The following is a 27,132-nucleotide window of genomic DNA, read 5'->3' on the forward strand; positions in this document are numbered from 1 at the left end:
TATACGAATACAAAAAATAAAGAAATATAAAATAAAAATAAATAATTAAAAGATTATGCAAAACAATTAAGGCTTAAGGTTCTCGTCATTAATAATAATAATAATAATAATAATAGTTTATATTTCATAATGTCGTTTAATACATCAAAACAAAACAAAAGTTAAGGGTACAATTAACCACTAGGTGGCGTAAAATACATGGCAAAAGCCAGGTGGAAGTATTTAGATCTCCAGTGGGAATGTTGTCTCTGATAGGACTGCTTTTCCAACACTGAAATGAATATAGCCTAGTATTCAGCAGTTTTTTACAGCACAGTTTAATAAGAGTCTGATCATGTTGTGTGTGTGTGTGTGTGTGTGTGTGTGTGTGTGTGTGTGTGTGTGTGTGTGTGTGTGTGTGTGTGTGTGTGTGTGTGTGTGTGTGTGAATGTGTGCATGATGCAATGTTTTCAGTCTCTAACAACCATTGAGAATTACAGCTCTCAGTTCATTTTTGAATCATAAATTCTTTTGTTCTTCAATATGCATATGTGTAACTAAAGAAGTGGAGGACAGAATATGCAAAAACTGTAAAACTCTGCATTGAATGTTAACCCTATTTGATGACCAATCATCAAGGTATAAGTAACAGAATACTGACGCATCTCTAAGCTTGCTTGATCACTAGTCATGAGCCATGAATCATGACCAACCCGAAAAAAAGGAAAATCCATTGTTATTACCCCTATTGCCCCAAAGACTGGTTTTACTGGTTTTCCCTTGTGACTGCACAGAGCTAATATTCCATTCATACTTTTATGGTAATAGTCGTTTCTCCATAAAGTTGCATGATTTCTCATACAGAACAACATTGAGTCTTTATATTAACTGGGCCATAGAACTCTATAAAACTCTGTCATTCTAAATGAGGAACTCCTGATGCTATATTGCATGCTTTAGTCCAATATCTACTAAACATATTGGTGCAACCTATTATAAAAGCAACAGCAGATTATCATGGATGATAGAGAAACACATGCTCTTACACAGGAAGCTCAATTGTTACTACAGGAAGTGTCTAGCTCTTAGCTCCTTGGGAGATTGGAAGTCAAAAAGCCAATGGTGGTTTCAGAGGTTTCAAACAGGAGATGACTCCCCATGGTATCGACCCAATTCAAACCAAAGAGAGAACAAAAAGCAGTCTGAACAGATTTATGAACAATGTATTGAGATATCCTAATAATCGATATAAACTAAAAATATCATTCATCAAATAAAATATTGTTCATTAATAAAGAGGAGAGAAGAAAACATAACAAAATCTGAGAAAACATGAGAAGATTAATGCATCAAGATTGCAGTCCTTACAATGACTGTATTATGCTTTGTTCTTATTTCATCATGTAGCTATCAAACCTAAATGATTTACATACATACTATTTTTGTGTCTAAGCTTGATTTAAAAAAAAAAGCTGCAAGACAGAAGTACTGTTTAAAAGATATTTAAAAATCTACTATTTATAATTAATAATAATATCATTATATCATATTATATTATATAGGGGCTATTATGATACCCTATATGTAATACAATAGGCCACTGTATTATTGCTATTATTATTAAGTGCTATTTGATATCTATTTAATTTCATTGTGCTTTACATAAATCCCTGTATAAATGTCAAAAATAAACTTTTGAAAGGTTGAAGCCTAGAAAACACTGAGCCCCATGCACCTAGCAGCCTATTTCAGTATTGTTTAAAAATGTAATTCCACAAATGCAGAGCTTTTATACTCTCCGATGTGTTTCTGTCATTTTCAAACATTAGGCGCCGGTGTAATCTGATACAGGGCTCTAGTAAATATTTAAGAATGATTTAAACTCTATATTTGGCAGTGTGCATGGACACTCATGGGAAAATGCTTGCACAGAGTTTCTGATCACATGACTGGAAGTGTAGGATTTGACTCCAGCTGGGAGAGCAGAGGAGCGGAGCGTGTTCAACTATCCACGCGTTCAAGACACTCGCATTTCCACGTCCCTATACGTGTATCTGTCGCGACAAACTATTGCATTGGTTTCCTGGAACCTTTAAAGCTTTTATACAATTGTTTATACATATCATACAAGGATATTTCGGCAGCGTCATGGGAATTGGGAAGTTTACCGGCTGCGCTATGGAATAGCCCACAGTCGTGGATCCGATGCGTTTTCTCCAGTATCATTAAGAAATACGAGCTAACCAGGAGTGAAGTGGAGAGGTTTAACTTCTTACTGACATTCCTCCTTTTTGCTCCCTTGAGTCTGATTCAAAGTTATTAAGAGGCAAGATGGCGGCCGATCCCGTGCAGGTGAGAGAATTATTTTATCTCGTTTACTAACCACGCGCTTCAACACTGTCAGCTCACTTTGATCGCTGTGGCTTTGTTTTCATCTGATCACTTCTTTAGCATTTCAATGCTCTTCCTAAGCATTAGATAGTGACTTTTAACTGTGTCTGAAAGGGTTAAATGTGGCCTAGAAATATTGACACAGACCAACTGTTGCTTCAGTCCCAGGCCATAGATAAACTATGCCTTTTTTCTTTTTTTTTAACTTCAAACGAAGAGTATTATATGTATAAAAATATTGTGGTCATGTAAATTCAGTAGCATTCAGAACAGCGGTTAATGCTACCTCTTTGTGCTTAATTCGCAAAATGTTAATTTTCTGTTTCTTAAACGTAATATTTTTGATACAGTTAGCCTAACTATTTGAAAACAAAATGTAGCATTTTTGTATACTGGCTGAAAATGCACTAATAATGTACTTTCGTCTTCTCAAAAAGCTGTTTTCATGACGAAAATATGAATGTTTTAAAAAGGAGTGTAGCTATGTGCACACGACATAAATGTAGAAACTGTGGAGCAGAAGCTCTCTTTAGTGCCTGTGTGGTGAGGGAAAATCTGGAGTAAAATCTATTATTAGTAACATATCCTGAACGATTCCACCCTGGCAACTCCCTGAAACACTGCTGAATACTGTATGAGGTAATGTCAGTGTTTGCTTGCCTGCTTAATAATAATAATAATAATAATAATATATTATTATATTGCAAGGTATTTGAAGAAACTACTAAACTTTATAAACAACTGATGTCAAACACCATCACTGAACAATATGCAAGTTTTGACTTGATTCAGAATTAATTTAGAGAAGAATAAACTCGCTTTTTACAAAAAACTCCAGGTCATAAATGGATATTTTGACTTATGTAAGGGTTTTAGTCCAGCTGTTGCAAGATTTGATGGTCTTCACACCATTAGTCATGTAACAAAATTTTCTATCTGATTTGCATCTGTTTATTTCTTAAGGCATGTTTCCTCAAATATGTTATGTTGTGCTGTTTGGCTTTTTTAACTAGCTACATTTACAGTTAGTCATTCAGCAGACGCTTTTATCCAAAGCCCTTTGTTTATTTTAGTTATGACATAGGCTAGGTTTTGTACTGTTCCAACTGTCATTCTGAAGAGACAAAATATGTTTCAAGCAAAATATGATTCAGGTGAAAACAATACAAAGTGAAAAAGTAGTGTAGAGAGTGTAACTGGTTGTGAATCAGTCCTTTGTGAATAGGAGCATTTCTAAACTCATGCCATTTTGTTGCTTTGAGAGGGAGTAGTTTGATTGCTGTGTTTGGGTTGTGTCTCCTCCCCACCTAATTGCAGTAAGACTCAACTGAAACCCAACAAGTTAACTGATACTCTCAGTTCGAATGTTCAGAGGGATTCCGACAGGTTGTTTTTTAAATCCCTGAAAGAGAGAGAGGCATTAGCTCAGAAATGCCGCACTCTTTGGGTAGGAAGTTATTTGTGTAGCTAAGGGAAGAGGATGTAAGGATAAGCAAATTTTATTTTCTTTAAAGATTAGTTTAGATCATTGTCAAACACACTGGCATAAGCAGTCCACAAAATATTTCCTTGATTGCTGAAGTTGAAGGCACACTTCCTTGGAAATAGGGCTGGGCCAAAAAAATGGATTTTTCCATAAATTCTTTTTTTTTTTAATGGCGTTGATATCTGACAAGCTACACAATATCGCGTTCATTATCGCAGATGAATCGCCTTCGATAATGAAAGCGATGTTGCGTAGCTTGTCAGTCATCTACGGCTCTGTCTATTAAGTGCCGCTCCATTTGAAAGCAGGTGATGGCGATTTAGCGCTAACCACGCATCCAGATTTACTGACTAAATGTGCATGATCATATCGTTAGATATATCGCCCAGCCCTGTATTTACCCTGCACTATATTACAACGGAAAGCCTGTCATTCATTCAACGCTTATCATGGCGGAGATCCTGTTGATGAGAACCAAGAACAAAGCCATATGCCTGATTAGCAATGCTCAGCTGAAATTCTATAGTCATACTATAAATCTGCGGAAGCATTTAATATCACTCATAAGGCGCCATGGTTTTCGCAATCAATCAGTGAATGAATGAATGGCGGGGCGCACTGTTTTGTTTACTAATGTAACGTTACACGCATACTAGGGGGAAAGTCGTGGCCTAGTGGTTAGAGATTTCGAATCCTAACTCTAGGGTTGTGGGTTTGAGTCTTGGGCTGGCAGTACCACGACTTAGGTGCCCTTGAACAAGGCACTGAACCCCCAACTGCTCCCCGGGCGCCGCAGCATAAATGGCTGCCCACTGCTCTGGGTGTGTGTTCACTGCTGTGTGTGTGCACTTTGGATGGGTTAAATGCAGAGCACGAATTCTGAGTATGGGTCACCATACTTGGCTGTATGTCACATCACTACTAAAGGGCGAACAACGCTTGGAGTTTTTTTAGCCTCTGTCGTCTCACTATGATGATATGAATACATATATATACGAATATCATCTCCAGCTGCTCTGAGAGTCACTTCATTGGCATTTTACCAGTTCATTTATGAAAACTCATCATATCACAATACACAGCAGCTGCAAGTTCCTAATGGCAACTCGACAAAATAAAAGCATTTAAGTAATATAGTCAGATTATATTTCTATTTAGCAGTCTTAAGACTTAATGCTACTACTGCTAATACATATTAATAAATCTTTATTTTTAAATGAATAATCATATTTGTTTTTTAATTTTAACACCAAACCTCTTTTGTGCAGCACTTTGTTTGCCAAAAAATAAAAGGGTTTAATTTTCATTTAATTAGGATAAATAAATTGTTTATGCCTTCATCTGATTACCAGAAAAAAAAATAAGAAGAACATTTTATAGGGCCCTAGTATTGTTAAAAAAAAGGACCCTATACAAAAAAAGAATAGGTTAGGGCTGCACGATAAATTGCATGCGATACTTAATGTGCATCTTGTCTGTAAAGCCGGTTCTGTAATCAGCGGTAAATCTCCCATCACCTGTGCACGTTCACATGGAGCGTGTCATTGTTTTGTAACACCTGTGGTTTTGGTTTTAATCCGTTGTGCTCTGGCTGAATGCAGATTTTATAATACACACACACACTAAACTTGCAGCATGCATTAATATTGCAGTTCCTATTCTACTAGGTATTTTCTAATGGGTACTCCTGCCCGATATGCCCGATAGGTAGCAGTTTGCAGAATACATATGTTATAGGAAGTTATTAAAAAGACGTACATGAAATGGACTTCTGTATTGATAAATAATCAGCTGAAAGTAACAGGAAAGTAACAGTGTAATGTTGCATCTCAACACTGATACCCGCTAATTTACATTGCAGATTGCTTGCAGAGAAATTTCTAGCTAAACCAAGTACCCAGTAAATAATAACCATCTTTCTTTCTTTTCTTCATTTTTGTTATTTTTTTATTTATAATTCTGTGACTAAAAGCTCATGTAAAAAATTTGGTTTTCCTTAAAATGTCTAATGCTGAAAATTATTTCATGGTTTATGGGTCAATCTTTAGGCAATTTTTTTTCCCATGGGGAGTGAAAATCTCATGTGAATATTAAATAAAAATAAATACAAAATTAGTTAATAATTATGGATGTTTACTTTTTTTTTTTTTTTTTGATATTTGAAATTATTAAATTTAATGTTATTAAAATTGCAACTATTACTACTGCTACTAGTTTAATTATTACTAATGCTACAAAAGAATACATCCCATCCATCAATTAGTCACAGACCTGTCAAGAACCTCCTAGTCAAACAGGATAGGGCAGCTTGGCCAAACATGTAGAATGACAAAATAGGTTTTTAAGTCATTATTATTAGTGCTTTTATATTTGGCAAGGTGGAAATTCGGTTAGTCTTTATTTTTACTTGGCAAGTCACCTGAAATATGTTCCCATTTATTTAATCTAGTTCTATAAAGAACCCAGTGCAAGACGTTTCCTGAGTGATCTGTGCCAGAGCACCAGGTCTATTGGCTTATGTGTTTGCTGTGAGTGTGAGTTAACTGCAGAAGTGGTAATGGAACAAATAAGGTAGTGGGTTAGAGGAAAGTCTTTTTCACTGTCGTGGGTGATGGGGGTCATGGTAAAACCATAATAGGATGAGCTCTGAGCTCAAACTCACAGGATGATGCTCAAAACCTCATTGGCTCTGAGCTCGCTAATGACTCTTTTCAGTGGGTGGAGTTTCAGAGACTTGGCCAGACACTGATGTCACCGAGGGCTTCACATGTCGGAACTCCTCTGCCTAGTGTCTACCCATTTTGAACTCTTTAACTCACAAAAGTAAATCTAAAACACATGAACGCTAAAACTTGGGGATATAGCAAATAATAATATAATATTATATGAAATATTATAAATAGTTTTTTTAGTATTTTTTAATAGTTCATTATATTTAATAAATTAGTTGTATGCATTAATATAACAATGATAGTAAAATATACAGTAATATTAACCTGCATTATTAGCAGTATTCAACTGAGCTGGTAAAAAAAAAAAAAGTTTATAATGCTATTTAAATAGATGCATCACTAAACAAGGAGAAAACTAAAATGGTCTAGGAAACTTACTGATGCATTAATTATTGTATTTTTAATAATAATAATAATAAAACATTTATATAAAAAGGACTTTTCATACATTAAATGCAGCTCAAAGTGCTTAAAAAAATATAATAATGGAATTAAAAGAAACATTGGCAATATAATTTCAGTAGTTTTCTCATAGAGAGGAACGAGAATGTTAAGCGGAGAGGTTGAATCTGCAGTATCAGTTTCAGTCTTTCTCTGGGTGTGTTTACACTTGGCATTAACATGCAACCTGCATCTGGATGTTGTCCACATACACATTGAAAAGACAAGTGAGACACAAGACAAGTATGTGAATGTTATCCGATCAGCGTGTCCTGGTCCAGAGGTAGTCGAGGACGCACTGTGATCGGATCTCAGTGTAAACACAATCCAGCCAATGTGTCTGCAGTGTATTGTCAATGTATTGTCCTGTAGTGCGTTTCATTAAAGCAGCTCTGACCGCACTGAGGAACACCAGTTTCAAAGATTCCTCTTATTTAAATATTTCTTGTGCATTTTAAAAATTTAAAAGGTTGAAAATAATATACCCTAAACCTAACCAATAGTTTGAACAAAAGCAAAGATAATGAAAAGGGATTTCGAATTGGCCATTAAATTTCAACTTGCTTCTGCAAGAATTTGCCCTCTATTGTTGAGTGTTGTGTCTCGGTTTCATGCAATGCTGTAACAGCTGAGCTACTGAACAAGTTTACTACATCAAATAAGCTCTACACAGAGATGAGCACTCGAGTTAGTGACTTGGACTCGAGTCGCATTTTCATAGACTTCAGACTTGACTTGACTTGACCTGAAATGACTCCAAACCTGACTCGATTCGAGAAAAAAGGATTTGTAAATATGTGGACTCCATCTGGACCGCGAGCCGTAACAGCAGCACCATTTTAAAGTAGGGCTGCGCTGATCACGATCGGCTGATCGTTATGCGCATCTCATCAGTAAAGCCGGTCCTCTAATCAGCGGTAAATTCCATCAGGTGCGTGATTTCACATAGAGCAGCTGTTACTACACAGAGCCATTGTTAACTGAATAGCTGCGCAAATCCACTTTCATTTTTTCAGCGTTTATTTGCGCATCTTTTTAGTTAACAACGGCTCTGTAGTAACAGCTGCTCTATGTGAAATCACGCACCTGATGGAATTTACCGCTGATTAGAGAACCGGCTTTACTGACGAGATACGCATTAACGATCGGCCGATCGTGATCGGAGCACCCCTATTTTAAAGGGGTCATATAATGCCTTTTAAAGATCATTATTTTGTGTATTTGGTGTTACAGAATATGCTGACATGTTTTAATATTCAAAAAACACTTTTCAAATACTGTACATTACTGAAGGTCAAAAAATCTCAAAGTCTCAAAGTCAAAATTACCTCTTCTCCTAGGTTCACGAAACGGTCGTCCATAAAATGCGATGCTGTTCTGTTGTAAGTAATCTTAAAGATTCCTAAATGCATCTACTTTCGTAAGGCCAAATAAAGTGCTTTTTCTTTCGCCTAGATACACACAGCATCTCCACATGGCTGCTTCAACACTAACTGCGGTTACTGAAACCACGCCTTCTTTCTTTGCGTTAACATTTGGGCAGCAATACGCAAATATTTCCACAGGTGTGTTTGAATGAGCCATTTTAGGGGGGCGTGGCAGAGTCTTAACTTTAATAAAGAGTATCTCTTTGGATTTGAGACTTTAGTCTTTGCAACTGTACAGATCTTCATTCACAAAGAGCTTGTAACACTCCAAAGAGAAAGGAAAAATTTTAATCGCATCATATGATCCCTTTAAGTGAGCAGCGCGTCAAAACAGCGGACCGGTTGTTTATGGTACCGTATTTTTCGGACTATAAGTCGCACCTGAGTATAAGTCGCATCAGTCCAAAAATACGTCATGATGAGGAAAAAAACATAAGTCGCACTGGAGTATAAGTCGCATTTATTTAGAACCAAGAGAAAACATTACCGTCTACAGTCACGAGAGGGTGCTTTATGTTCTCAGTGTAGACTACAGGAGCACTGAGCAGTATAGAGCGCCCTCTCGTGGCTGTAGACGGTAATGTTTTCTCTTGGTTCACTCTCTTAGTTCATTTCTCTTGGGTCATGTCAAATTAATTTTGATAAATAAGTCCTGACTAAAAGTCGCAGGACCAACTAAACTATGAAAAAAAGTTCGACTTATAGTCCGGAAAATACGTTAAATATCTTTCAGCGGCAGCGCTATGTCCTCTAGTGTTTTTATCTAAAGCCAAATGCACTTTATTCAAGCCCCTTTCAGCCCTTTGCGCTTTCTATCTCTGGACGTGCGCCGGTGGCAAGTTTAAGAGCTGCAGATGACGCAGTTATTTTGACAATAACAGGAATACGGTGAGCAGCCAAATTATAGATTATTTTCTCTAAAACAACAAATATGCTGCAAATATTGTTATTTTTCTTACTGTCTATCTAACCTATGACTCTGACTGTTCAAACCAGATGTGACAAGACATTTCTGATCTACATTTAGCATTATTAATCTGTTGGCTAAGAACATTTCAAAAGAATCAATTATAATTGGGCAAATTGTTGTTAGATGGCTAGGATAGAACTTTGAAACTGCTATTATTGTTATCTTTCTTTTCTGCTCAAGATGAGAACGTTTTGATTATTGTAGCTACATAGATGGATGTAGCGAGTAGATAATGATTTTAAGTAAAATATTAAAATAGTATAGATTTCAGGAGGAAAACGTTGAACAGAAACAATTTTTTTTCTGTCATGCCTCCCATGTATCTAGATGTAAAAAATCCAATACAAAAATGTATTTTGTTGTTGTTGTTTTTCCAGACCTATGCTAGGAAAAACTATAAAGGTTGCGCCTTTTGGAACTTTAATTAAATATATGGCATAAAGTAGATATGTTTTTGAAGTTTTGCAGTTTGCTTTTGTCACCTTATATCTTGTACAGGTAGGCTAAATAATCAGAAGCTCTTTCTAACCTCAGTGTGTCACAAGCCATGTCGTCTGCTGTTTGGGAGTTAGTTTGTTTTGCAATGTAGCCACTGTATCCAGAGTGGATTTGTTCCACAGCCAGATCCTTCTCACAGGGTGGGGCATTTATTTTGGGAGAAAAACCCAACCAAGAGTCTTAGCCAGTGTTTTTTTTTGTTCTTAATTTCTTCCTATGTACAGTTGTATATGTTCAAACCCCCCACCCTGTCACTGACTCATGCTTTTGGCATTATCTTACTTCAGCATCAACTCCTGGCTTTTCTGTTAGCTGCATTACTTTCCGTGTTCAGCCAGCCAAAGCATTTACAGGACTCTCCACAGACGGCACACAGAAGTTTCCCTGTCTCTTACTGCTAAATATCAGAAAGCTGAGGAGGAAAGTGAGGCAGTTCTCCATCCACACAAGGTTCTTGGCTCTGAAAACCAGTTTACATCTTCCATTCCCTTCTTGTGACCCGTTATACATGGGTGGCCAGGGGGTGGCCAAGGCTAATTCAATGGGTGAATAGACCATGACAGAAAATCAGTATAACTCAAACCTGGCATAAAAAAAACAAGAATAAATCCTATGATTGCTGATTACTTTACATTACCCCACATTAGCTATATATCCCTACCTTACCTTCTAATGTTAGTGTATTGAAACGTATTTCTTACTTCTATCACCTCATTAACCAGTGGTTGAAGCAAAAGATCTAACGTCGACTTGTAGGCTACAATGAATTTTGTAAATGTTGTTCAGGGAACCTTAAACTTCAACTTACTTCAAGCAGGGCTGCCAGTTTTTGAGTTCAGCCAGGAGTGAGAATTATTCAGGAATAATTAACAAGCTTGCGATTAAGTACACTACCAGTCAAAAGTTTTTGAACAGTAAGATTTTTTTATGTTTTTTTTGTTGTTGTTTTTTAAGATCCAAAAAACAGCAAAACTATTTTACTATTTTAAAAAAAACTGCTCTCTGTTTGAATATATTTTAAAATGTAATTTATTACTGTGATTTCAAAGCTGCATTTTTAGCATCGTTACTCCAGTCACACGATCCTTCAGAAATTATTCTGATTTGCAGCTCAAAAAAAAAAAAAACATTTATTATTATTAATAGTTGAAAACAGCTGAGTAGAATTTTTTCAGGTTTCTTTGATGAATAGAATGTTCAGAAGAACAGCGTTTATCTGAAATGGTACTTTTGTAACATAATTGTCTTTATCATCACTTTTGATCAATTTAAAAGCATCCTTGCTAAATAAGTGTATTAATTTATATGAGTAAAAGTTTTACTCAACTGTTTTAAATACTGATAATAATAATAATAAATATTTCTTGAGCAGCAAATCAGCATATTAGAATGATTTCTGAAGGATCATGTGACACTGAAGACTGGAGTAATCATGCTGAAAATTCAGCTTTGATCACATGAATAAATAAATTATATTCAGATAGAAAACAGCTATTTTAAATAGTAAAACTATTTCACAATATTACTGCTTTTGCTGTAATTTGGAATAAATAAAGGAAGGCGTGGTGAGCAAAAGAGAATTAAAAAAACAAAAAACAAAAAAAAACATCTTACTGTTTTTGACTGGTAATGTACACCATACAGGGAACCCTATTGTTAAGGTTTAAAGTAACAGTTGATTTATATACAAGTTATGATTTGTATATGCATGATCTGTCAAGTCATCCATCAAGTATTTATCGTTTGAAATTCTTAAAGCAGGTCATATGGTATTTTTAAGTGTCCTAATATTGTGTTGGAGTCCCTATAACAGGTTTAAATGCATCTAAGGTCAGAAAACATAGTAATTTTCTCAGAATATACATTTAATATTAGAGTCATTTGCCAGTGATATCAAAATGATTAGTTCCAAGCAAGTTCGGAGCAAACCCCTCCCTTCCATAAGCCTACTCTTCTCTGATTGTTCAGCTGGCTAAGTCTGTTGTGATTGGCACTGAAAGGAGTCCTTGAGCCAGTTAACGAGTGCTACCATTGATAAAGCACTGTTACATAAAACAATTATATAGTGCTCCAATCCGTTCTAATAATAATGACATAATAAATATATATATATATATATATATATATAAAAAACATGTGGAAGCGATTCGTGCCCACAGCTAAAGTTTAGCTGCTTAACTGTGAACACTTCAAACAATAATAGTGGATACATTAGCAGAGTGCTAAAATGACTAAATGATGGAACAATACAGTTTGGAAACCAAAATATGTCTACTGTAATGTTTGAAGAACGATAGACAAAAGATGCTCTTTCTCAACTTTAATCAGAACGCAGAACAGCTGTATCACAGGAGCAACAGCCCAACTAAATAAAGCTGCACTAGGTATATGTCACATATTAGCACAGTAACTTGATCTTTTGAGCACTCAATTAAAAATGTACTCATAACGTATCAATCGAAGATAAAAGCCAAGATTAGAGTTCTTGATAAAAGACATGCACACAACAAAAGGTTTCAAATTGTATTTATGTGGTGTCCTTTAGTGTTGTGGGGCGGTATGGTTATTTTTCAAATCGTCATATCGTCAGCCCATGAGATCGATGATACACGATATTATCTTGCATGGGTGGAGCAAGAGAGAGACTCTTTGTTCTTGTCATAGCATAACTATTTAGTGTTTTAAATCACGCAGTGCACGAGAGAGCCTATGGAATCACCAATAATCGAAAAAAATATACTTTCGGACAAACTGATAAACTAACGTTAAATAAAAAAATACTGTATTTAAAACAGCTAGTTCATATATAGTCAGACGCAACTGTCATATCACGCGTCCTGTGGCATTTCTGCTGCATCTGCGCATGGAAGTTATCAGTCTAAATATTCTGCAAAATCAGTCAACGGTGAAAATCAATAGTAGATTTAAAGTCCAACAGTTTAACACTAATATTGGACATAAACAAACATGTTAAATATAAAGTATTGAAAACAGGTAAGTTGATATATTTGGAGTAAAGCTGAATTGAACTGCTGCATCAGTCATACAGCGCTCCGGACCGCGGACTTCCATTTGCTACTAGATCACACATAATCACTTGAAGTTGGTCAGTTCCATATACTAGAAGAATAATGCTACATTTAATAAGAGTGGAATATATAAATTTTCTATATAATATTTTTATTTTGCACCCGTTACTGTTGTTAATAAAAGTTAATTTTTTATGCGTCTTAACTCAAGCTTAGTGCTTTACTGTCAAATCTGTATAAACAATTTACAAAAAAAAAATAAACAAGAAATGAACGTAATATTATTAGTAACTTATTACTTATGCACTTATTAATGCCAAACAATAGTAATTTTATGATTAAATTGCCTATATTTTAATACTTCCACACACCAGCCCCAGCACTGCCAAATCTGCTCCTGGCGCCACCATCTATAGAACTAGTAGTGTTGGACAGTCCCAGAGCGAATTTCGCTGTCTTTGTGGAATGGACACCCTGGGTTGACATCATAGCTGTGGTCTGGGTCCAGCTGGACTTCTCCTGCTCCAAGCTCCTCCTGTTTCCTCCCTGGCTCCTCCTTCAATCGTCTCCTCCCTGCGCTTTGTCTGCTGGCCTCCTCCAGGATATCCATCCTCCTCTTGAGCCTCCTTCAGAATTCCCACCCACTCCCCTCCCCATGTTGTTTCTAAGGTTCGAGGACGCAATAGTTCTTCTTTACATAGAAGCCTAATATAAAGGTGTTTGCGAGCAAAATAACCTAGAATCAGATGATTTCATTATGTGCAAATGTCAAAATGTTTCCATATACTGAATATCATAATGGCTGCCATGAGGCACTGTGCGTATGAAATTGCATAGTTTTAACATTTATTTTTATTTTTTGATTTACCGCTAATCACGGGACCAACTTTACTGACGAGATGCGCATGATCATATAGTTCGATATATTGTCCAGCCCTATATTCAATACTTATTTTATCCGCTGTATATAGCACACATAAATGCATCACTTTATTTGTATTCATAGCACATTTTTGGAGGACAATATTGGGCATTTTATAATAACTTAAAAAAAAAACACTGAGAAAATTTTTGGCTTTTTTAAACCTTGATTCAATTAATCAAATATATAATCGACATATTGATTATTATAAAAAATAATCAATAAAACTATTGTGATGCATTGGTAAATTTATTTATTTATTTTTCTTCTTCCACTGCCACTAAAACTGATATGATTTCTTCTGGATATAGGCAATAGCTTTACTATTTATGGACTGTTGCACTTTAAAGTTTGTGGTGACCTTCTAGATGTGGATTCTTCTCTTTTTTTCAGGAAGCCTCTAGTTTTAAATCACACCACTTGAGTTTTATCGCTCTGTGTGGCCACATCTAGTTGATTTGAAGCAGTTGGACTCCTCAGTCAGTGATCTGTGTGTGCTGACCCCACCCTGCTGATAACATGCGCTCTGAATGCCAAACCCCATGTTTGCTGTATGTCTATAAATCTTTCTCAGGAGGGGTCTTCTCATTCACCACACAGGCATGTTTGTGTGAACTTTGAGAACCATGCTGTAGTGAGAAGGCTGTGCACTGAACTGACCTAAGGTGGAAAATAATTCCCAGTTGAACTTGTTTTGATGAATCCTTTAACCTTACAAAAGCGAGCACTTGCATCATCCTGTCTGTTGGATGGATGAGGACAAACTTTGTCCCTGTCTTATAAATGGTGAATTGGTGCAGATGTCTTAAAGGGGGTAGTTCTCATAAAAATGAAAATTGTATCATTATTTATAACCCTTACGTTGATGAGTTTTTTTCTTCTGTTGAACATTGAAGATATTATGAATAATGTTGGTAACCAAACAGTTGCTGGTGGGCTTTGGCTTTTGTAGTATGGAAAAGATAATATAAAAGACAATGGGTACCAGCTACTATTTGCTTACAGTCATTCTTCAAAATATCTTTACTATTATAATAAGTACATGTTGTTGTGTTAGTTAACAAGGACACCGTAAAATAAAGTGTTACAGAATTTCCTAAAGGTTTGGAACAACATGATGGTGAGTAAATAATGACACAATTTTCTTTTCTTTTTTCTGTCAGTGACATCATGTTCATTTTTGATGCCCAACAAGTCAATTCACATTTATGTAATAGTGCTATATACAATACAGATTATTTCAAAGCAGCTTTATAGTAGTAAACAGGACAATAACATTATTAATATTGCAAAATTAATCTCTTTTGAAACACTTCAATTTCAGCTGTAAAGCAGTTCTGCAGAAGACAGTAGTGACGTTATTTAGATCAACTGTGATTCAGAGTCAGTTCAGTTCAATAATCGAGTTACTGTCAGTATGGCTAAGGTTATAATGATATAATTCCACATTTTAATAAAAAAAAAAAATACTTTCCCCAAACAAGTCATATGGTGCATTCATGGAAAAAGTAAATAGATAAATGAACATGAAAATTACTTCTTAAAGAGGACCCTAGCAAACCTTTGTGACTGTCAGATTCAGTTGAGTCTTATAAAATGAAAAAAATATAGTTGTTTGTCAGGCCGACGGCAAAGCCTTTTGGGCAAACATATGATGGCACAATTATGCTAGCACCTGAAATTAAGTCCTCTCTCATGATCCAATTCCCCTCACTTTTCTCCAAATGTTTCCTATATTTTTATTATTAGTAGTAGTGGTCGACTGATATATCGCCAAGGCCGATATATCGGCTGATATTTGTCAAATATCGGCATCGGCCGATAAGATTTTCTGCTTGGCCGATGTGCTCGAGGTGGGACTTTTATTTTGACAGTGCTGAGAGCGGCAATGCCCGAGCGGCTCACAGTGCTCACACTTTCTCTTTTGTTGATGGTCATTTTTAACAGTTCTATCTAATACGAATAGAAGTCTGTTTAATAATCAGATAGAACATTTAAACAAATGAATTAATGTATACATAAAGTATTATAACAATTGCTTTTATATTAGGCCTATTAGTAATAAAGCAAATATTATAGTACTTTCTCATTTGCTGTCAGCATTAAGCAAATACGCATTTATATAATTTAAACAAATCTTTGAATGACTAATGAACATTTAATTTCACAAACCTTGCAAACTTAGTTGAATCCAGCTGTGAGATATTGTGAAATGTGTATCCTGCATGATCACGTGTTCTCTGTGTGATGGTCGGCCCGTGTGAATTGAATCCTTTAAACTTTAAACTCGTGATTTCAAATTATGCTGCACTTTATACATTTGCCCACTGTCATATTCATGTCATTATCTCTGTGTGCTCTATGTAAAATGAGGGTTACCCTGGCTTTATTTGACATTTAATTTAATTACCAATGCACACAAATGTCCCAGAATACTGAGTGCCCTGTTGGTTAGTGTTTACTTCCTTTTTATATTGGCTATGGGTCCCCCCCTGCTTTCCAAGATATCGGCATCGGCTGTCAAAAAAACACATATCGGTCAACCACTAATTGATAGTAGTATTATTAGTATTATTTTACATGTTTATGTTTATAGTTATTACAATAATGTTTGTTATTTTTGAATGGTTATTTTTGGAGTCATTTAATTTAAAATTACACTTTCCTTAAAAAAGAAGAAAAAAATCCTGGTTTACTGGGTATATTTTTAGAAAATTTAAACTAAATTTTTTTTTCTTTTCTTCATTGTGTACACTCTGTTTGTCTCAGACCCTTGTGCTTGTCTGAAGGCGTTGCATTGTTCTTGTGAGATCTCTGGGCCTCCTCAAGCTGATTAGCTGGTGATTTATTCTGTTGCATAACAACTTGAACCGGATCATACACTCTACCTTGCATGTGAAAGTGAATTTCCATCATTCTGCAGCACAGAAAGGATATTACACTGACAATGCAGACCAGTTATTCTGAGAACTTGCCATTGCATTGCATCTTGAGAATGATGCTTCATTCCAGGATGCATTCCATGTCTCTGAATGCCTCGGATAATTGTAAACATTTCTGCTATCTCTTTCTCTCTCTTGCTCCTCAGAGTGATACTCGGGGTCAGATGGTTTCAGAACGTCTTGGTCTTGGCCAAAATCTGGACCTCTCAGACACCATGGTCCAACAAAAGCTGGATGAGATCAAGGACCAGATAAAACGAGAGATCCGCAAAGAGCTGAAGATCAAAGAAGGAGCTGAGAATCTGAGGAAGGTGACCACAGATAAGAAGAGTCTGGCTTATGTGGACAACATGCTTAAAAAGTCCAACAAGAAGGTGGAGGAACTGCACCAGGAGCTTCAGGAACTGAACGCACACATAGTGGTGAAGGACCCAGAGGAGCTTGTAGGTATGGCTGATTTCACTCCTCCTGTCTCTTTAGCTTTTGTATTTATTGTAGACTTTGTTTTTAATCACTGACAAAATTGTACTGAAAAAAACCCAAAAAACATAGTACTATCATTTTTTTTTTTTAATGGATTACAAATGATATCTTGATGTTTTTCGGTCAAATGTTTATTTGCACAGAAATTGCTTAATAATGAATGTTTGTTGATTTTAGTCATTTAATGACAAACCATATTTTTTAAGATTAAAAATGCTATAAAAATCTAGTTAAAATAAATTTTCAAAAGGAACCATATTTAATCATAATTTTATAGAGGCACCAATATACTAATCCATAGTAATAAACGGCAGTATTTACTAAGGTTTATAAAAAATTTTTTTTATCAATTTTACATCCGGTAAACAGATGAATTGAACCGATACATGGAAAAGAATCACTTATCAACTCTTTTGTGATTGTTTGCCGCTATGGCCAAATGAAAATAAAACATAAAAAAATCATTGAGAATATCTATCTCAAGCCTTACAAAGTGCCGTGGAAATCGACTGGTTTGATGGCAATTCCATGTTTTGGACTAAGGTAATACCATAGCTTTCTTTGAACTGTGTTGAGGGACATTGTAAATAACATGGTACATAAATATTGTTATCATCAGTATAATGGTATACTTTCCAAGTACCATGTTATTACCATCGTATGCTGTTACTGCACCTTGGTACAACCACAGCACTTTTTTCTGTTCTACTTTGGTTGTACAACCAAGGACTTTGTGTCCAAAATAACAGTTATCCATGGATATTACTGTACCCTGTAATATATAATGTTGAAAAAATCACCACAACAAAGAACAATGACAATGATTTGCCAGGGGTTTAAGGGATAATCCGAAATAGAAGGTTTTGCATTTGAGCTTTTGGTTATACAAGAGGCTTGCTGTTAAATTTTGATATTGTTGGTCATTTGAACCATGAGGTTGCTACAGAAGGAAGAACACTGAATATTTAAGTAGGCTGTCTTTATTTCCCTGTGAACTTTATTATCAATAATATTACAGTAGTATAATGTGACTTAGAAACTGTCAAGTTAATCATAAATTAATGCAAAGAAGCACCAGGCACCATTTATTTTTTATTTATTTTTTTCCAGTAGGCCTAATTTATACAAATATTTTAAAAGCTTAGCTGCATGGTTAAAATACGCTATGTGTATAAAAAAGTAAATAAAATAAAAAATAAAACATAAGTTGCCATAAGTCGCATTTTATTATTTCATTCAGAAATGGGCCTAATGCAGATGCAAAATGTTTACAAACATTATAATAAACACTGTAAACATACCTAGGCTATTTTAGTTCAATTCACTCCACAACAAATCCTTTAAATTTTACCAAATTTAGAAAAGAACGAGAATGAAAAATATAAGAAGCTATAGCTATGTAAACGACAAGCCAAAACGTATTAATTTAGGCTAAAACAAAACCGAAACCAACGTTGGGTCTCTCATTTGACAAAATCAAATGTTTCCATATACACGATGCATTTGAATGGCAAAATATTTATTATGTAGCCTACTTCACTGGCGTTCTTATATCCATGTAAAACAAAATGTTTTGCCTAACATCATGGCTATTAGTGTTGTCAAAAATATCGATATTTCGATAAATATCGATACTGAAATATCTGAACGGTACCAATACTAATTTCCCGAAGTATCGATACTAGCCGCGCTTTCACTTTCACTTCTCTCCAAAGGCGCGTTGACAACCACCACACGCGCACTCGCACTCGTCTCATTCGCTCTGGTTAGCAAAAGTGTAGTGAATGGAAAGATGGCGCGTGCAGCCCCCGCGCGACCGGCTTTGGTTGATAAGGAACACAGCAGGAGTGCTATCTGGAAATATTTTGCATATGAGGCAAATGAACATGGAAAGCCGAAGGACACAAGCAAGCCAATATGCAAGAGATGCTACAGAACAGTGCTAACAAAAGGCGCTAACACCACTAATATAGCAAAGCACCTGAGAGACCGACACCCGGATCTGTATAAAGAATTTCTCGAGGTTGGTATTATTATTATACATTACTGACACTCTATCCTCCAATTTGATACTTTTAAGAGCTTTGACACAATCTGTATTGTTAAAGGGACTATAAGTAGGAATTGCTCCCATCTAGTGGTGAAATTGTATTTTGCATTCAAACTAATTTTGCTCTCCAGCGCCTCGCTTTTTTAAATGCGCGTTGCATCTACGGTAGGCGATATGTACCAAAAAGCTTTGACAGGATGTCTTCTAATAGCACTTCGTTTTGGCGACGATGTTTTCTTCTCCTGTGGCGCGGCATATGTATGGTCCATAATAAGAATGCAATCCAGACTTTTAAACTTGCCGGTGCAGTTTCAAGCGCCTCTCGTTGCTCTACACCTGCGTTTCTGGCTCTGACCGAAAACGCGTTGTGGAAACGCGTTGGTTTAGTACTTTTTGTCCCTCTCTGCTATTATAGTTTTGCAAGATGGCGGAACTACATGGAAGCCTCCGTCGACCTACCCGTCCCATGTATATAAAGATAATAAATTCTTCATTTACAAGGATTAGTTTAAACATTGGCATAGGTATTTGTACACCATTGAGGACATATTTATGAATAAAAAAATTGATTTTAGATAATAAATTACCTAAAAAGTTACTTATTGTCCCTTTAAAAACACTATATAAATAAAGGTGACTTGACGACTTCATGTCGATCCAGTGAGCACTGTTTTCGCATGTGATGCACGCACGTTTGCGTTTAAATCTGTTCATCAAATAACGTTAATGTATTAACCAGCTTTTTTGACCGATGAGCAATGCTCAAAACTAAATCAGATCTGAAGAGTCTGTTAGCAAACATACAGGGGGAAAAAAAGTTCATCATCCAGAGAAGATGAGGGTGCAGAAACAGAACTCAAAAATGAGTTTTCAGTATATGAAAAGATGCCTGAAATCAGTGCAGGAGAGGACCCACTCACATGGTGGAGGACACATGAGACAACTTTACCTCACCTTGCCCAGTTTGCTAAGAAGTATCTGTGTATCTCTGCTTCAAGTTCAGCTTCAGAGCGTGTATTTAGGACATCAGGGCTCATTTGCAGTGCAAGAAGGGCACGACTTACAGAGGAGCACATTGACATGCTGGTGTTCCTAGCTCAAAATCTGAAAGTTGCAAAACAACTGTAGGATATAGTAATGGGTGTCAATCTCACTCACCTCTGTAGAGAAAATCTGCATAAAACTGCAGCAACAGATTCCATTTAATTATTTTGTTTACTAATTTGATACTTGATGCATAAGATTGCACTGATTTTGTTTTTGCTTGAAGTTTAAGTATCTTTTGTTGACATTGTGATTTGATTTTACTTGGAAATACAAAAGATTGCACTTTTTACTTGCACTTTATTGGTTTTTGAATGTAATGCAATCTGAGAGGCTTTTGAACAAGTGCACTACCTCAGGACATTTTTGTTAATGTAAAATATATGTTCTAGACTTGTTATATTTAGCTTTAAATAAAAAAATAACCCCTTAATATTGTGGCAGTTTTTTTCTCTTTGGTATCGAAAATGGTATCGAATATCGATATTTTTCAAGGTATCGTATCGAAGTTAGAAATTCTAGTATCGTGACAACACTAATTTTTTTTCCCCATATGTTTGACTGACTGTATTTTATTATGATAATGAACAGGCTGCTTTATTGTCAAGGTAGCGAGGCTTAACTCTGCGCGTGCATGCAGTGGCAGCAAAGTCATACTCCTTTTAGTCATAAAGATACCGTATTTTCCGGACTATAAGTCGCACTTTTTTTCATAGTTTGGCTGGTCCTGCGACTTATAGTCAGGTGTGACTTATTTATCAAAATTAATTTGACTTGAACCAAGAGAAATTAACTAACAGAAAACATTGCCATCTACAGCCACGAGAGGGCGCTCTATGCTGCCAGAGATGCTGCACAGTGCTCCTGTAGTCTACACTAAGCAGCATATAGCGCCCTCTCGCGGCTGTAGATGGTAATGTTTTCTCTTGGTTCTTGGGTCTAAATAAATGCGACTTATAGTCCGGTGCAACTTATAGTCCAAAAATACGGTAATCGGAATTGTAAAAAATTTGCTTTTATTTGTGTACAAATCTCTGTGCTTTTGTAAAATAGGCCTTAAGAAAAATCTGATGGTGCTTTCTGTTGTCTTGGTTTCCTTTCGCACAACACAGAAATGAAATGACACTCCGCATACTTTTTCTTAATGTTCTTAATTTAGTATTTAAGTACAAATATATTTCTTGTATAGCCCTAATTATTTGTTTTGTATAGGCTATATATTCTCCACTTGCAGAATTGCTGCAGGTGTGTGGTGTGATATGACAATGTGAAACCTCATGTTCTGTTGTTTGTTGCTTTTTGCGCATGTAAAATATAATTTTCTGAATTTTTTGTTTTTGTTTTTGTATTTTTAACTGGTCACCAACACTTACACTTTCTAATTTAAGGCAATCCTATTTTAAAATAATTTTTTTGGTTAACGGTTAATTATCAGTTAACGAGTGTCGGCTGTCGGTTAGGAGAAATAAACTAAATGAACATCCCTAAAAGAAGCAGTATGACAAGAATGAATGAAGTCTTTGCATCCTTGTGTGTGTAAATGTTGCATTATGCATTGCATTGTTGCAATCATGGCGTTGTGGGTTTTGATTTATATTATAGTGTGACTCTTTGTGGACTTGGAGAACATGATGAATGCAAAGTCATGATTACAAGGCTGTAATTTCTTTGCTCTTGCTAGTGCTTCAGGGGACCTGTTTGAAAAATTTTATTTTAGTTTCTCTGAATCCACGTACATTTGTTGGCTTCTCGTTGGGCCCAGACATTTTCACACCCAGAACGATAACTAAAATAACTATATTAGCATCCACACCAACATATGATGACATTGTTTATTCATAATTGCAGCACACACTTTAAAGTATGAAGGGTTTTGATTGGCTGTCAATGTTTTTATCATTCATCACCTAAACAAAATGCAGTGTGAAAGTGATTCCAATGTCATTGTTAATACACAACTGTAGGATAGGATACACTTGGTGTAAATAGATCAAGCCTAAACATTTCTTTAAATTTAATGTATGTTTACTGTATGGTGCATTCAGACGCATGTTTTATTGGTCACGCAGAAGCGACCTGCTCATCTTCAAGAGAGGGAGGGTAAAAGAAGGATTAGAGAAGAATTGGGACACAAATTTTCCTGGCACTTAGTATTGGGGAAGCCCATGGCTAATGTGAGACTTACTGGTTATTTTCACAGATTCTTCATTGAATCATACATAGTACTGTGTGTTAATAAATGCCACAGAGTTGTTTTATGTGTGTATTTATTTATTACTGTGATCCGTTTTTAGATAGGAACTAGTCCAATTGCAGTAGGGATGGGACGATAACCGGTTTTATCGATAACCGTGATAAAATGTGCTGAAGGTTAGTAATATCGTTTAAAAATGAATTATCATTAAAACCGTGTTTGATTATCGCGGTTTTAATAACTCGCTATTAAATCATGTCCAGCCAGCAACAGTCTGACGCAAGCGCAGCGCACAATGTTTTTTTGTTTTTTTTCGAGAAGGAATGGCGAAAGTCAGTGACTTTTCTATGCTTTTCTATGCTTCTACACTTTTCATTGTAAGGAAGGAAATGCCACAGAATTTAATCTTTCTTTAAATTAAGTGCATAGAGTTGCTTGTTTTATTAGTTGTTTGTTGATTATTAAATATAAAACTTGCTGAAATGTTTTCAGTGTGAGCATCAACTATTTTTGAACACTTTTATCTCGTTTCAACAAAACCGTGATAATATTGATAATCGTGATAATTTTAGTCACTATAATCGTGATATTAAATTTTCATACCATCCCATCCCTAAATTGCAGTAGGTTGAATGTTGACTGAATGTCTCTTGGACAGTTGGTTTTCTCTTTCCTTGATTCAGTTGTTCACTCACCAAACTTCAGGAAGTTTTAAGTGTTTACAAATAGGATTCTCTCTTCTAGATAAGGTTATAGGAATACTCTAAATCTCAGTATAATTAGCTGAGGAATTCCGATTTACATTTTTTTTAGTGTTTTGAATTTGTAGTACTGAACTTAAAAGATGCATTACTTCAGTTCAAAGTGAAAACTTACTTAATGCCTGTTTACTTTGTTTATGCATTCTTCGGAATTGAACCCATGACCTTCATATTGTTAGTGCTGTTCTGTACCAGAAATTATTTTTGTCAATGTACAGTAGTTCAGTATTCATTAAATTATTGGCCAAATGTCTATCATGGCAAGATACTATTATAAATTTAGTATTAATATCAGATACAGACTGAATGTTGTTGCAAGCATGTAAATAGCAAAAATGAATGCACAATCTTTTGAAATCCAAAATGTAGTCTTCTAATCTGTGTCAAAATAAGAAACATTTAAAATTCTTAAAGGGGTGGTTAACTGCGGTTTTGCGTTTATGGGGTGCAGTGTAACATGTGTTAATGCTTTGTTTAAAAAATATATATATATTTTTTTCCACATAGTTTTCCTTTTTTCTACACCGGTCTATCCCTTCTCTTATGGACTTCCGGATGGTTTCCTTTATGAAGCCCCTCCCTCGGAAATAGGTGATGGGCTCAGATTGGTTAGCTGGCTGTCTAAACGTCACGCCCCTCCGCTTGTGACATCACAAACCCCGGGAAGTAACTCGCTGTAGTCCCTACGAGACGTTTTTGTAGGCGATAAACTGACATAATTTTAAACGTCCATTTGCATTGTACTTTCAGAATAGTATCTTTGCAGATATTGTTTATGCTCAACAGCAACACTAACTAACGTTAAAAAAAGTTAAATCACAAATAACCACCCCTTAAAATCAGTATACAAAAACAGTAAAGAAAGGCTCTATAAACCTGTCTGTGTCACAGTGTTTTTTTTTTTTTTTTGCAATGCAATTGGCTCGTTTTGTGTGCTAATAATTTAACAGGATATGAATGAGAATTTTTATGAAATTATTGTGCAGAATGCATGAAACTAAATATGTGAAATATGTATAAATGGTACCCGTGGACATCTCCAGTATTTCCATAAGATAGTAGCAAAAAGAACAAACATTTATGCAAGAATATTCTGAATTCTCATATCCTCTCTATGTATGTGTTACTAAGAAATCTGAAATAATCACTTTGCACTCAATTACAAAAAAGGAATTCATGGGAATTCCCAACATACAGTATGAATCATACAGGGAGGCGTCTTCTCCTTGGAGGAATTAATCGCATTCCTGTTTGGTCTATTTCTAACAAGGTCAAGTGAAATATTTTAAAACCTACTAAGTATTTAAAAGATACTTAGGTTTTAAGCCTGGTTTTAATTACAGGCCTTTTTAATAGTCAAACTACAGCAGTATTATCTAGCTTGTCTTTATGCAATGATGACTGGCAGTAATTTGAAAAGTTTTATTTACATAATTACAGGGAAATACAATTTTGCATATGTTGTGTGTGAGGAGTTGACACAACCAGTTATTGGACCTTTTTTATGTTTAAGTTTTATGTTTTTAATGAATTTGAAATGGTCCTGTGTGGTGGGACAAATTCACCATTAAACAGTAGTGCACAATGACCATATTGTCCATTGATATAAGTTAATATTATTAAAAGCAGTACAAAAAGTCCATATTCCATTGATATAAACTGAATGTCTAATAATTAGCAGTATGATATTTAAAACAGTAGATTTAGTATTGCATGTCACAATTCAGCTACCAGTTTTACGGTGTTACTGACTATTATTGTTTTATAAATATGAATGTTTTGCCTTAGTCCTCTATATGCCATGAGGGAGCTGTCAGAAACAGGGCTTCCACCTTACCTTTGCAGGTGTATAATTTGTGGTTAGTGTTCTTGTCAGGACATGAGTAGATGATCTCATCATTCTGAACCTCAGCTAATCATAAAACAACCCTGAAGTGCATGGTGTGTGTGTGTGTAAGTTTCAGAGGGAAAATTACAAAATTAGCAATAACAAAATAAATATTTGTGTTAACTTGATCAAGTTCTAAATTGCACTATAGTATTTTAGCAGTTTAGGTATTACTTGTTTAGATAAAGATGAAGCAACTTTAATACTGGCAATACAGTTTTGCCCCCTTCTTTTATTTTTTTTTTTTTTCCTAAGGTGTTTTTGCTCATGTTTGTGTTTGTCAATCTTGTGCAAGTCTTTCCATGATGGCCTAGTTGTTCTCACAGAGAGTCTTTGAGAAACTGGCTCACTGTCACCTGAGAGAATTTGCATTTTTCCTGCCTGCACAAGTCCTTCACTGGGTGTCATTATATCAATGTCATTTCTTTTTATTACACAACTCATCAAATGCTAAAAAAAGAAACGCCATGTTATTTTGTTCCATGCTTTAACAAGTTGTGATTTCTCAATGTTCTTAATGTTTCCAATATGTGTTGAATATACCTTAAAACTATTTTAATATTTTTACCTTTTGTTGTCACAACTCTTGATGTATCCAAAAAAAAAAAAAATCACTTCACATTACTCTGGTAGGGAACAATATATTTAAAAAAAAGTCTTAAAGGGTTAGTTCACCCAAAAAATAAAATTCATCCATGTTCTACTCACCATTGAAGCATCCTCGGTGTACGTGCCTTTCTTCTTTCAGAATAATCAGAGTTATATTAAAAATTGTTTTTGCTCTTCCAAGCCTTTCAATGGGGGTAAGCAGGTGTTTGTTGTCAATAGTTCAGAAGTCATGAAATAAAGTGCGCTCAAATGTAATAAAACGTTCATCACACGGCTCCGGGGTGGGGGGGGGGGGGGAGAATACAAGGCCCCCTGTATCGAATCCACACGTTTTTGTAAGATATCCAGATTTCAAATGTAATAAACGCTTTTTTTTCTCACATCTGTTTACTGTGGGATGCAGAAGACATGCAGGTGGAAGATGGAAGACGTATGCACCACGCGCAACCCTCTACGGACACCTTGGCAATTAAATCGCAATTAAAGTGCTGAGTATCTATTGAGATGAACTGAGAGATATCACAGATCGCTTGACGGAGAGTGAAATTCTGAAGCCCTCAGGCAGAGTTAATGTGTGCGAGTGAAAATATATTGGGGCTAGACTTATACGTAGCCCCCAATTAACACACTGGCGAGTAAAATCTGAGAATTTTATTAGCCACTTGCTAATATTAGACATAATTTAGTCGCCAGTAGTGTTGTCACGGTACCAAAATTTCAGTATTAGGTACCGATACCAGTGAAAATCCACGGTTCTCGGTACCAATTTCGGTACCAAAGCAAAACACAAAAATATGCTAATGAAAAAAAAAAACTTTTTAGCACTAAAAATAAAACCAATGCCATTCTTTATACTTATTTACAATTGTGTTTATAGTTTTTCTACAAGTTATATAATTATGAAAAACAGTAAACAAGTTTCACCCAAATTTAATTTGTCTTTTAATTTATGAAATTTAAACACATTTTATTTTTGGTAAATAAAGGGGATTTGCTATTAAAATTAAAACATGGAAGAAATATTATGATTTATTTCTTTAAAAAATAAAGTTTTATAAATTTTTTCAACAGTAGTAGCAGTATCACATACATTTGACTAAATAATAGTAATATTTCTAGCACAATGCCTTTATGTAAAAAATAACTTTTAGGCCTAATGAATGCATATTTGTCATTTTAACTGAACTTAAGACTAGTGGTGATGCTTAAGATATTTTGGGTCATTGAGGGTTTCTGTAAAAAAAATAGTAATAGATCATATTAATTATTAAAAGATAATACTACTA

At 35.3% G+C, this 27,132-nt stretch overlaps 1 protein-coding gene across 2 annotated transcripts in view; it reads left to right on the plus strand.

Moving 5' to 3' along the window:
- The first annotated feature begins 1,898 nt into the window (after positions 1-1,898).
- pkn2b (protein kinase N2b) overlaps positions 1,899-27,132 on the plus strand; it is a 45,905-nt gene continuing 20,671 nt past the window's right edge. For both annotated transcript variants that reach the window (XM_059571195.1, XM_059571196.1), the window contains exons 1-2: positions 1,899-2,331; positions 16,964-17,264. In XM_059571195.1, the coding sequence (XP_059427178.1) occupies positions 2,311-2,331; positions 16,964-17,264 (322 nt within the window). In that variant the 5' untranslated portion in view covers positions 1,899-2,310. The remainder of the gene's footprint in view (positions 2,332-16,963; positions 17,265-27,132) is intronic.

The sequence above is a fragment of the Carassius carassius genome, chromosome 17 (assembly GCF_963082965.1).
Source record: "Carassius carassius chromosome 17, fCarCar2.1, whole genome shotgun sequence".
Classification (NCBI taxonomy): Eukaryota; Metazoa; Chordata; class Actinopteri; order Cypriniformes; family Cyprinidae; genus Carassius; species Carassius carassius.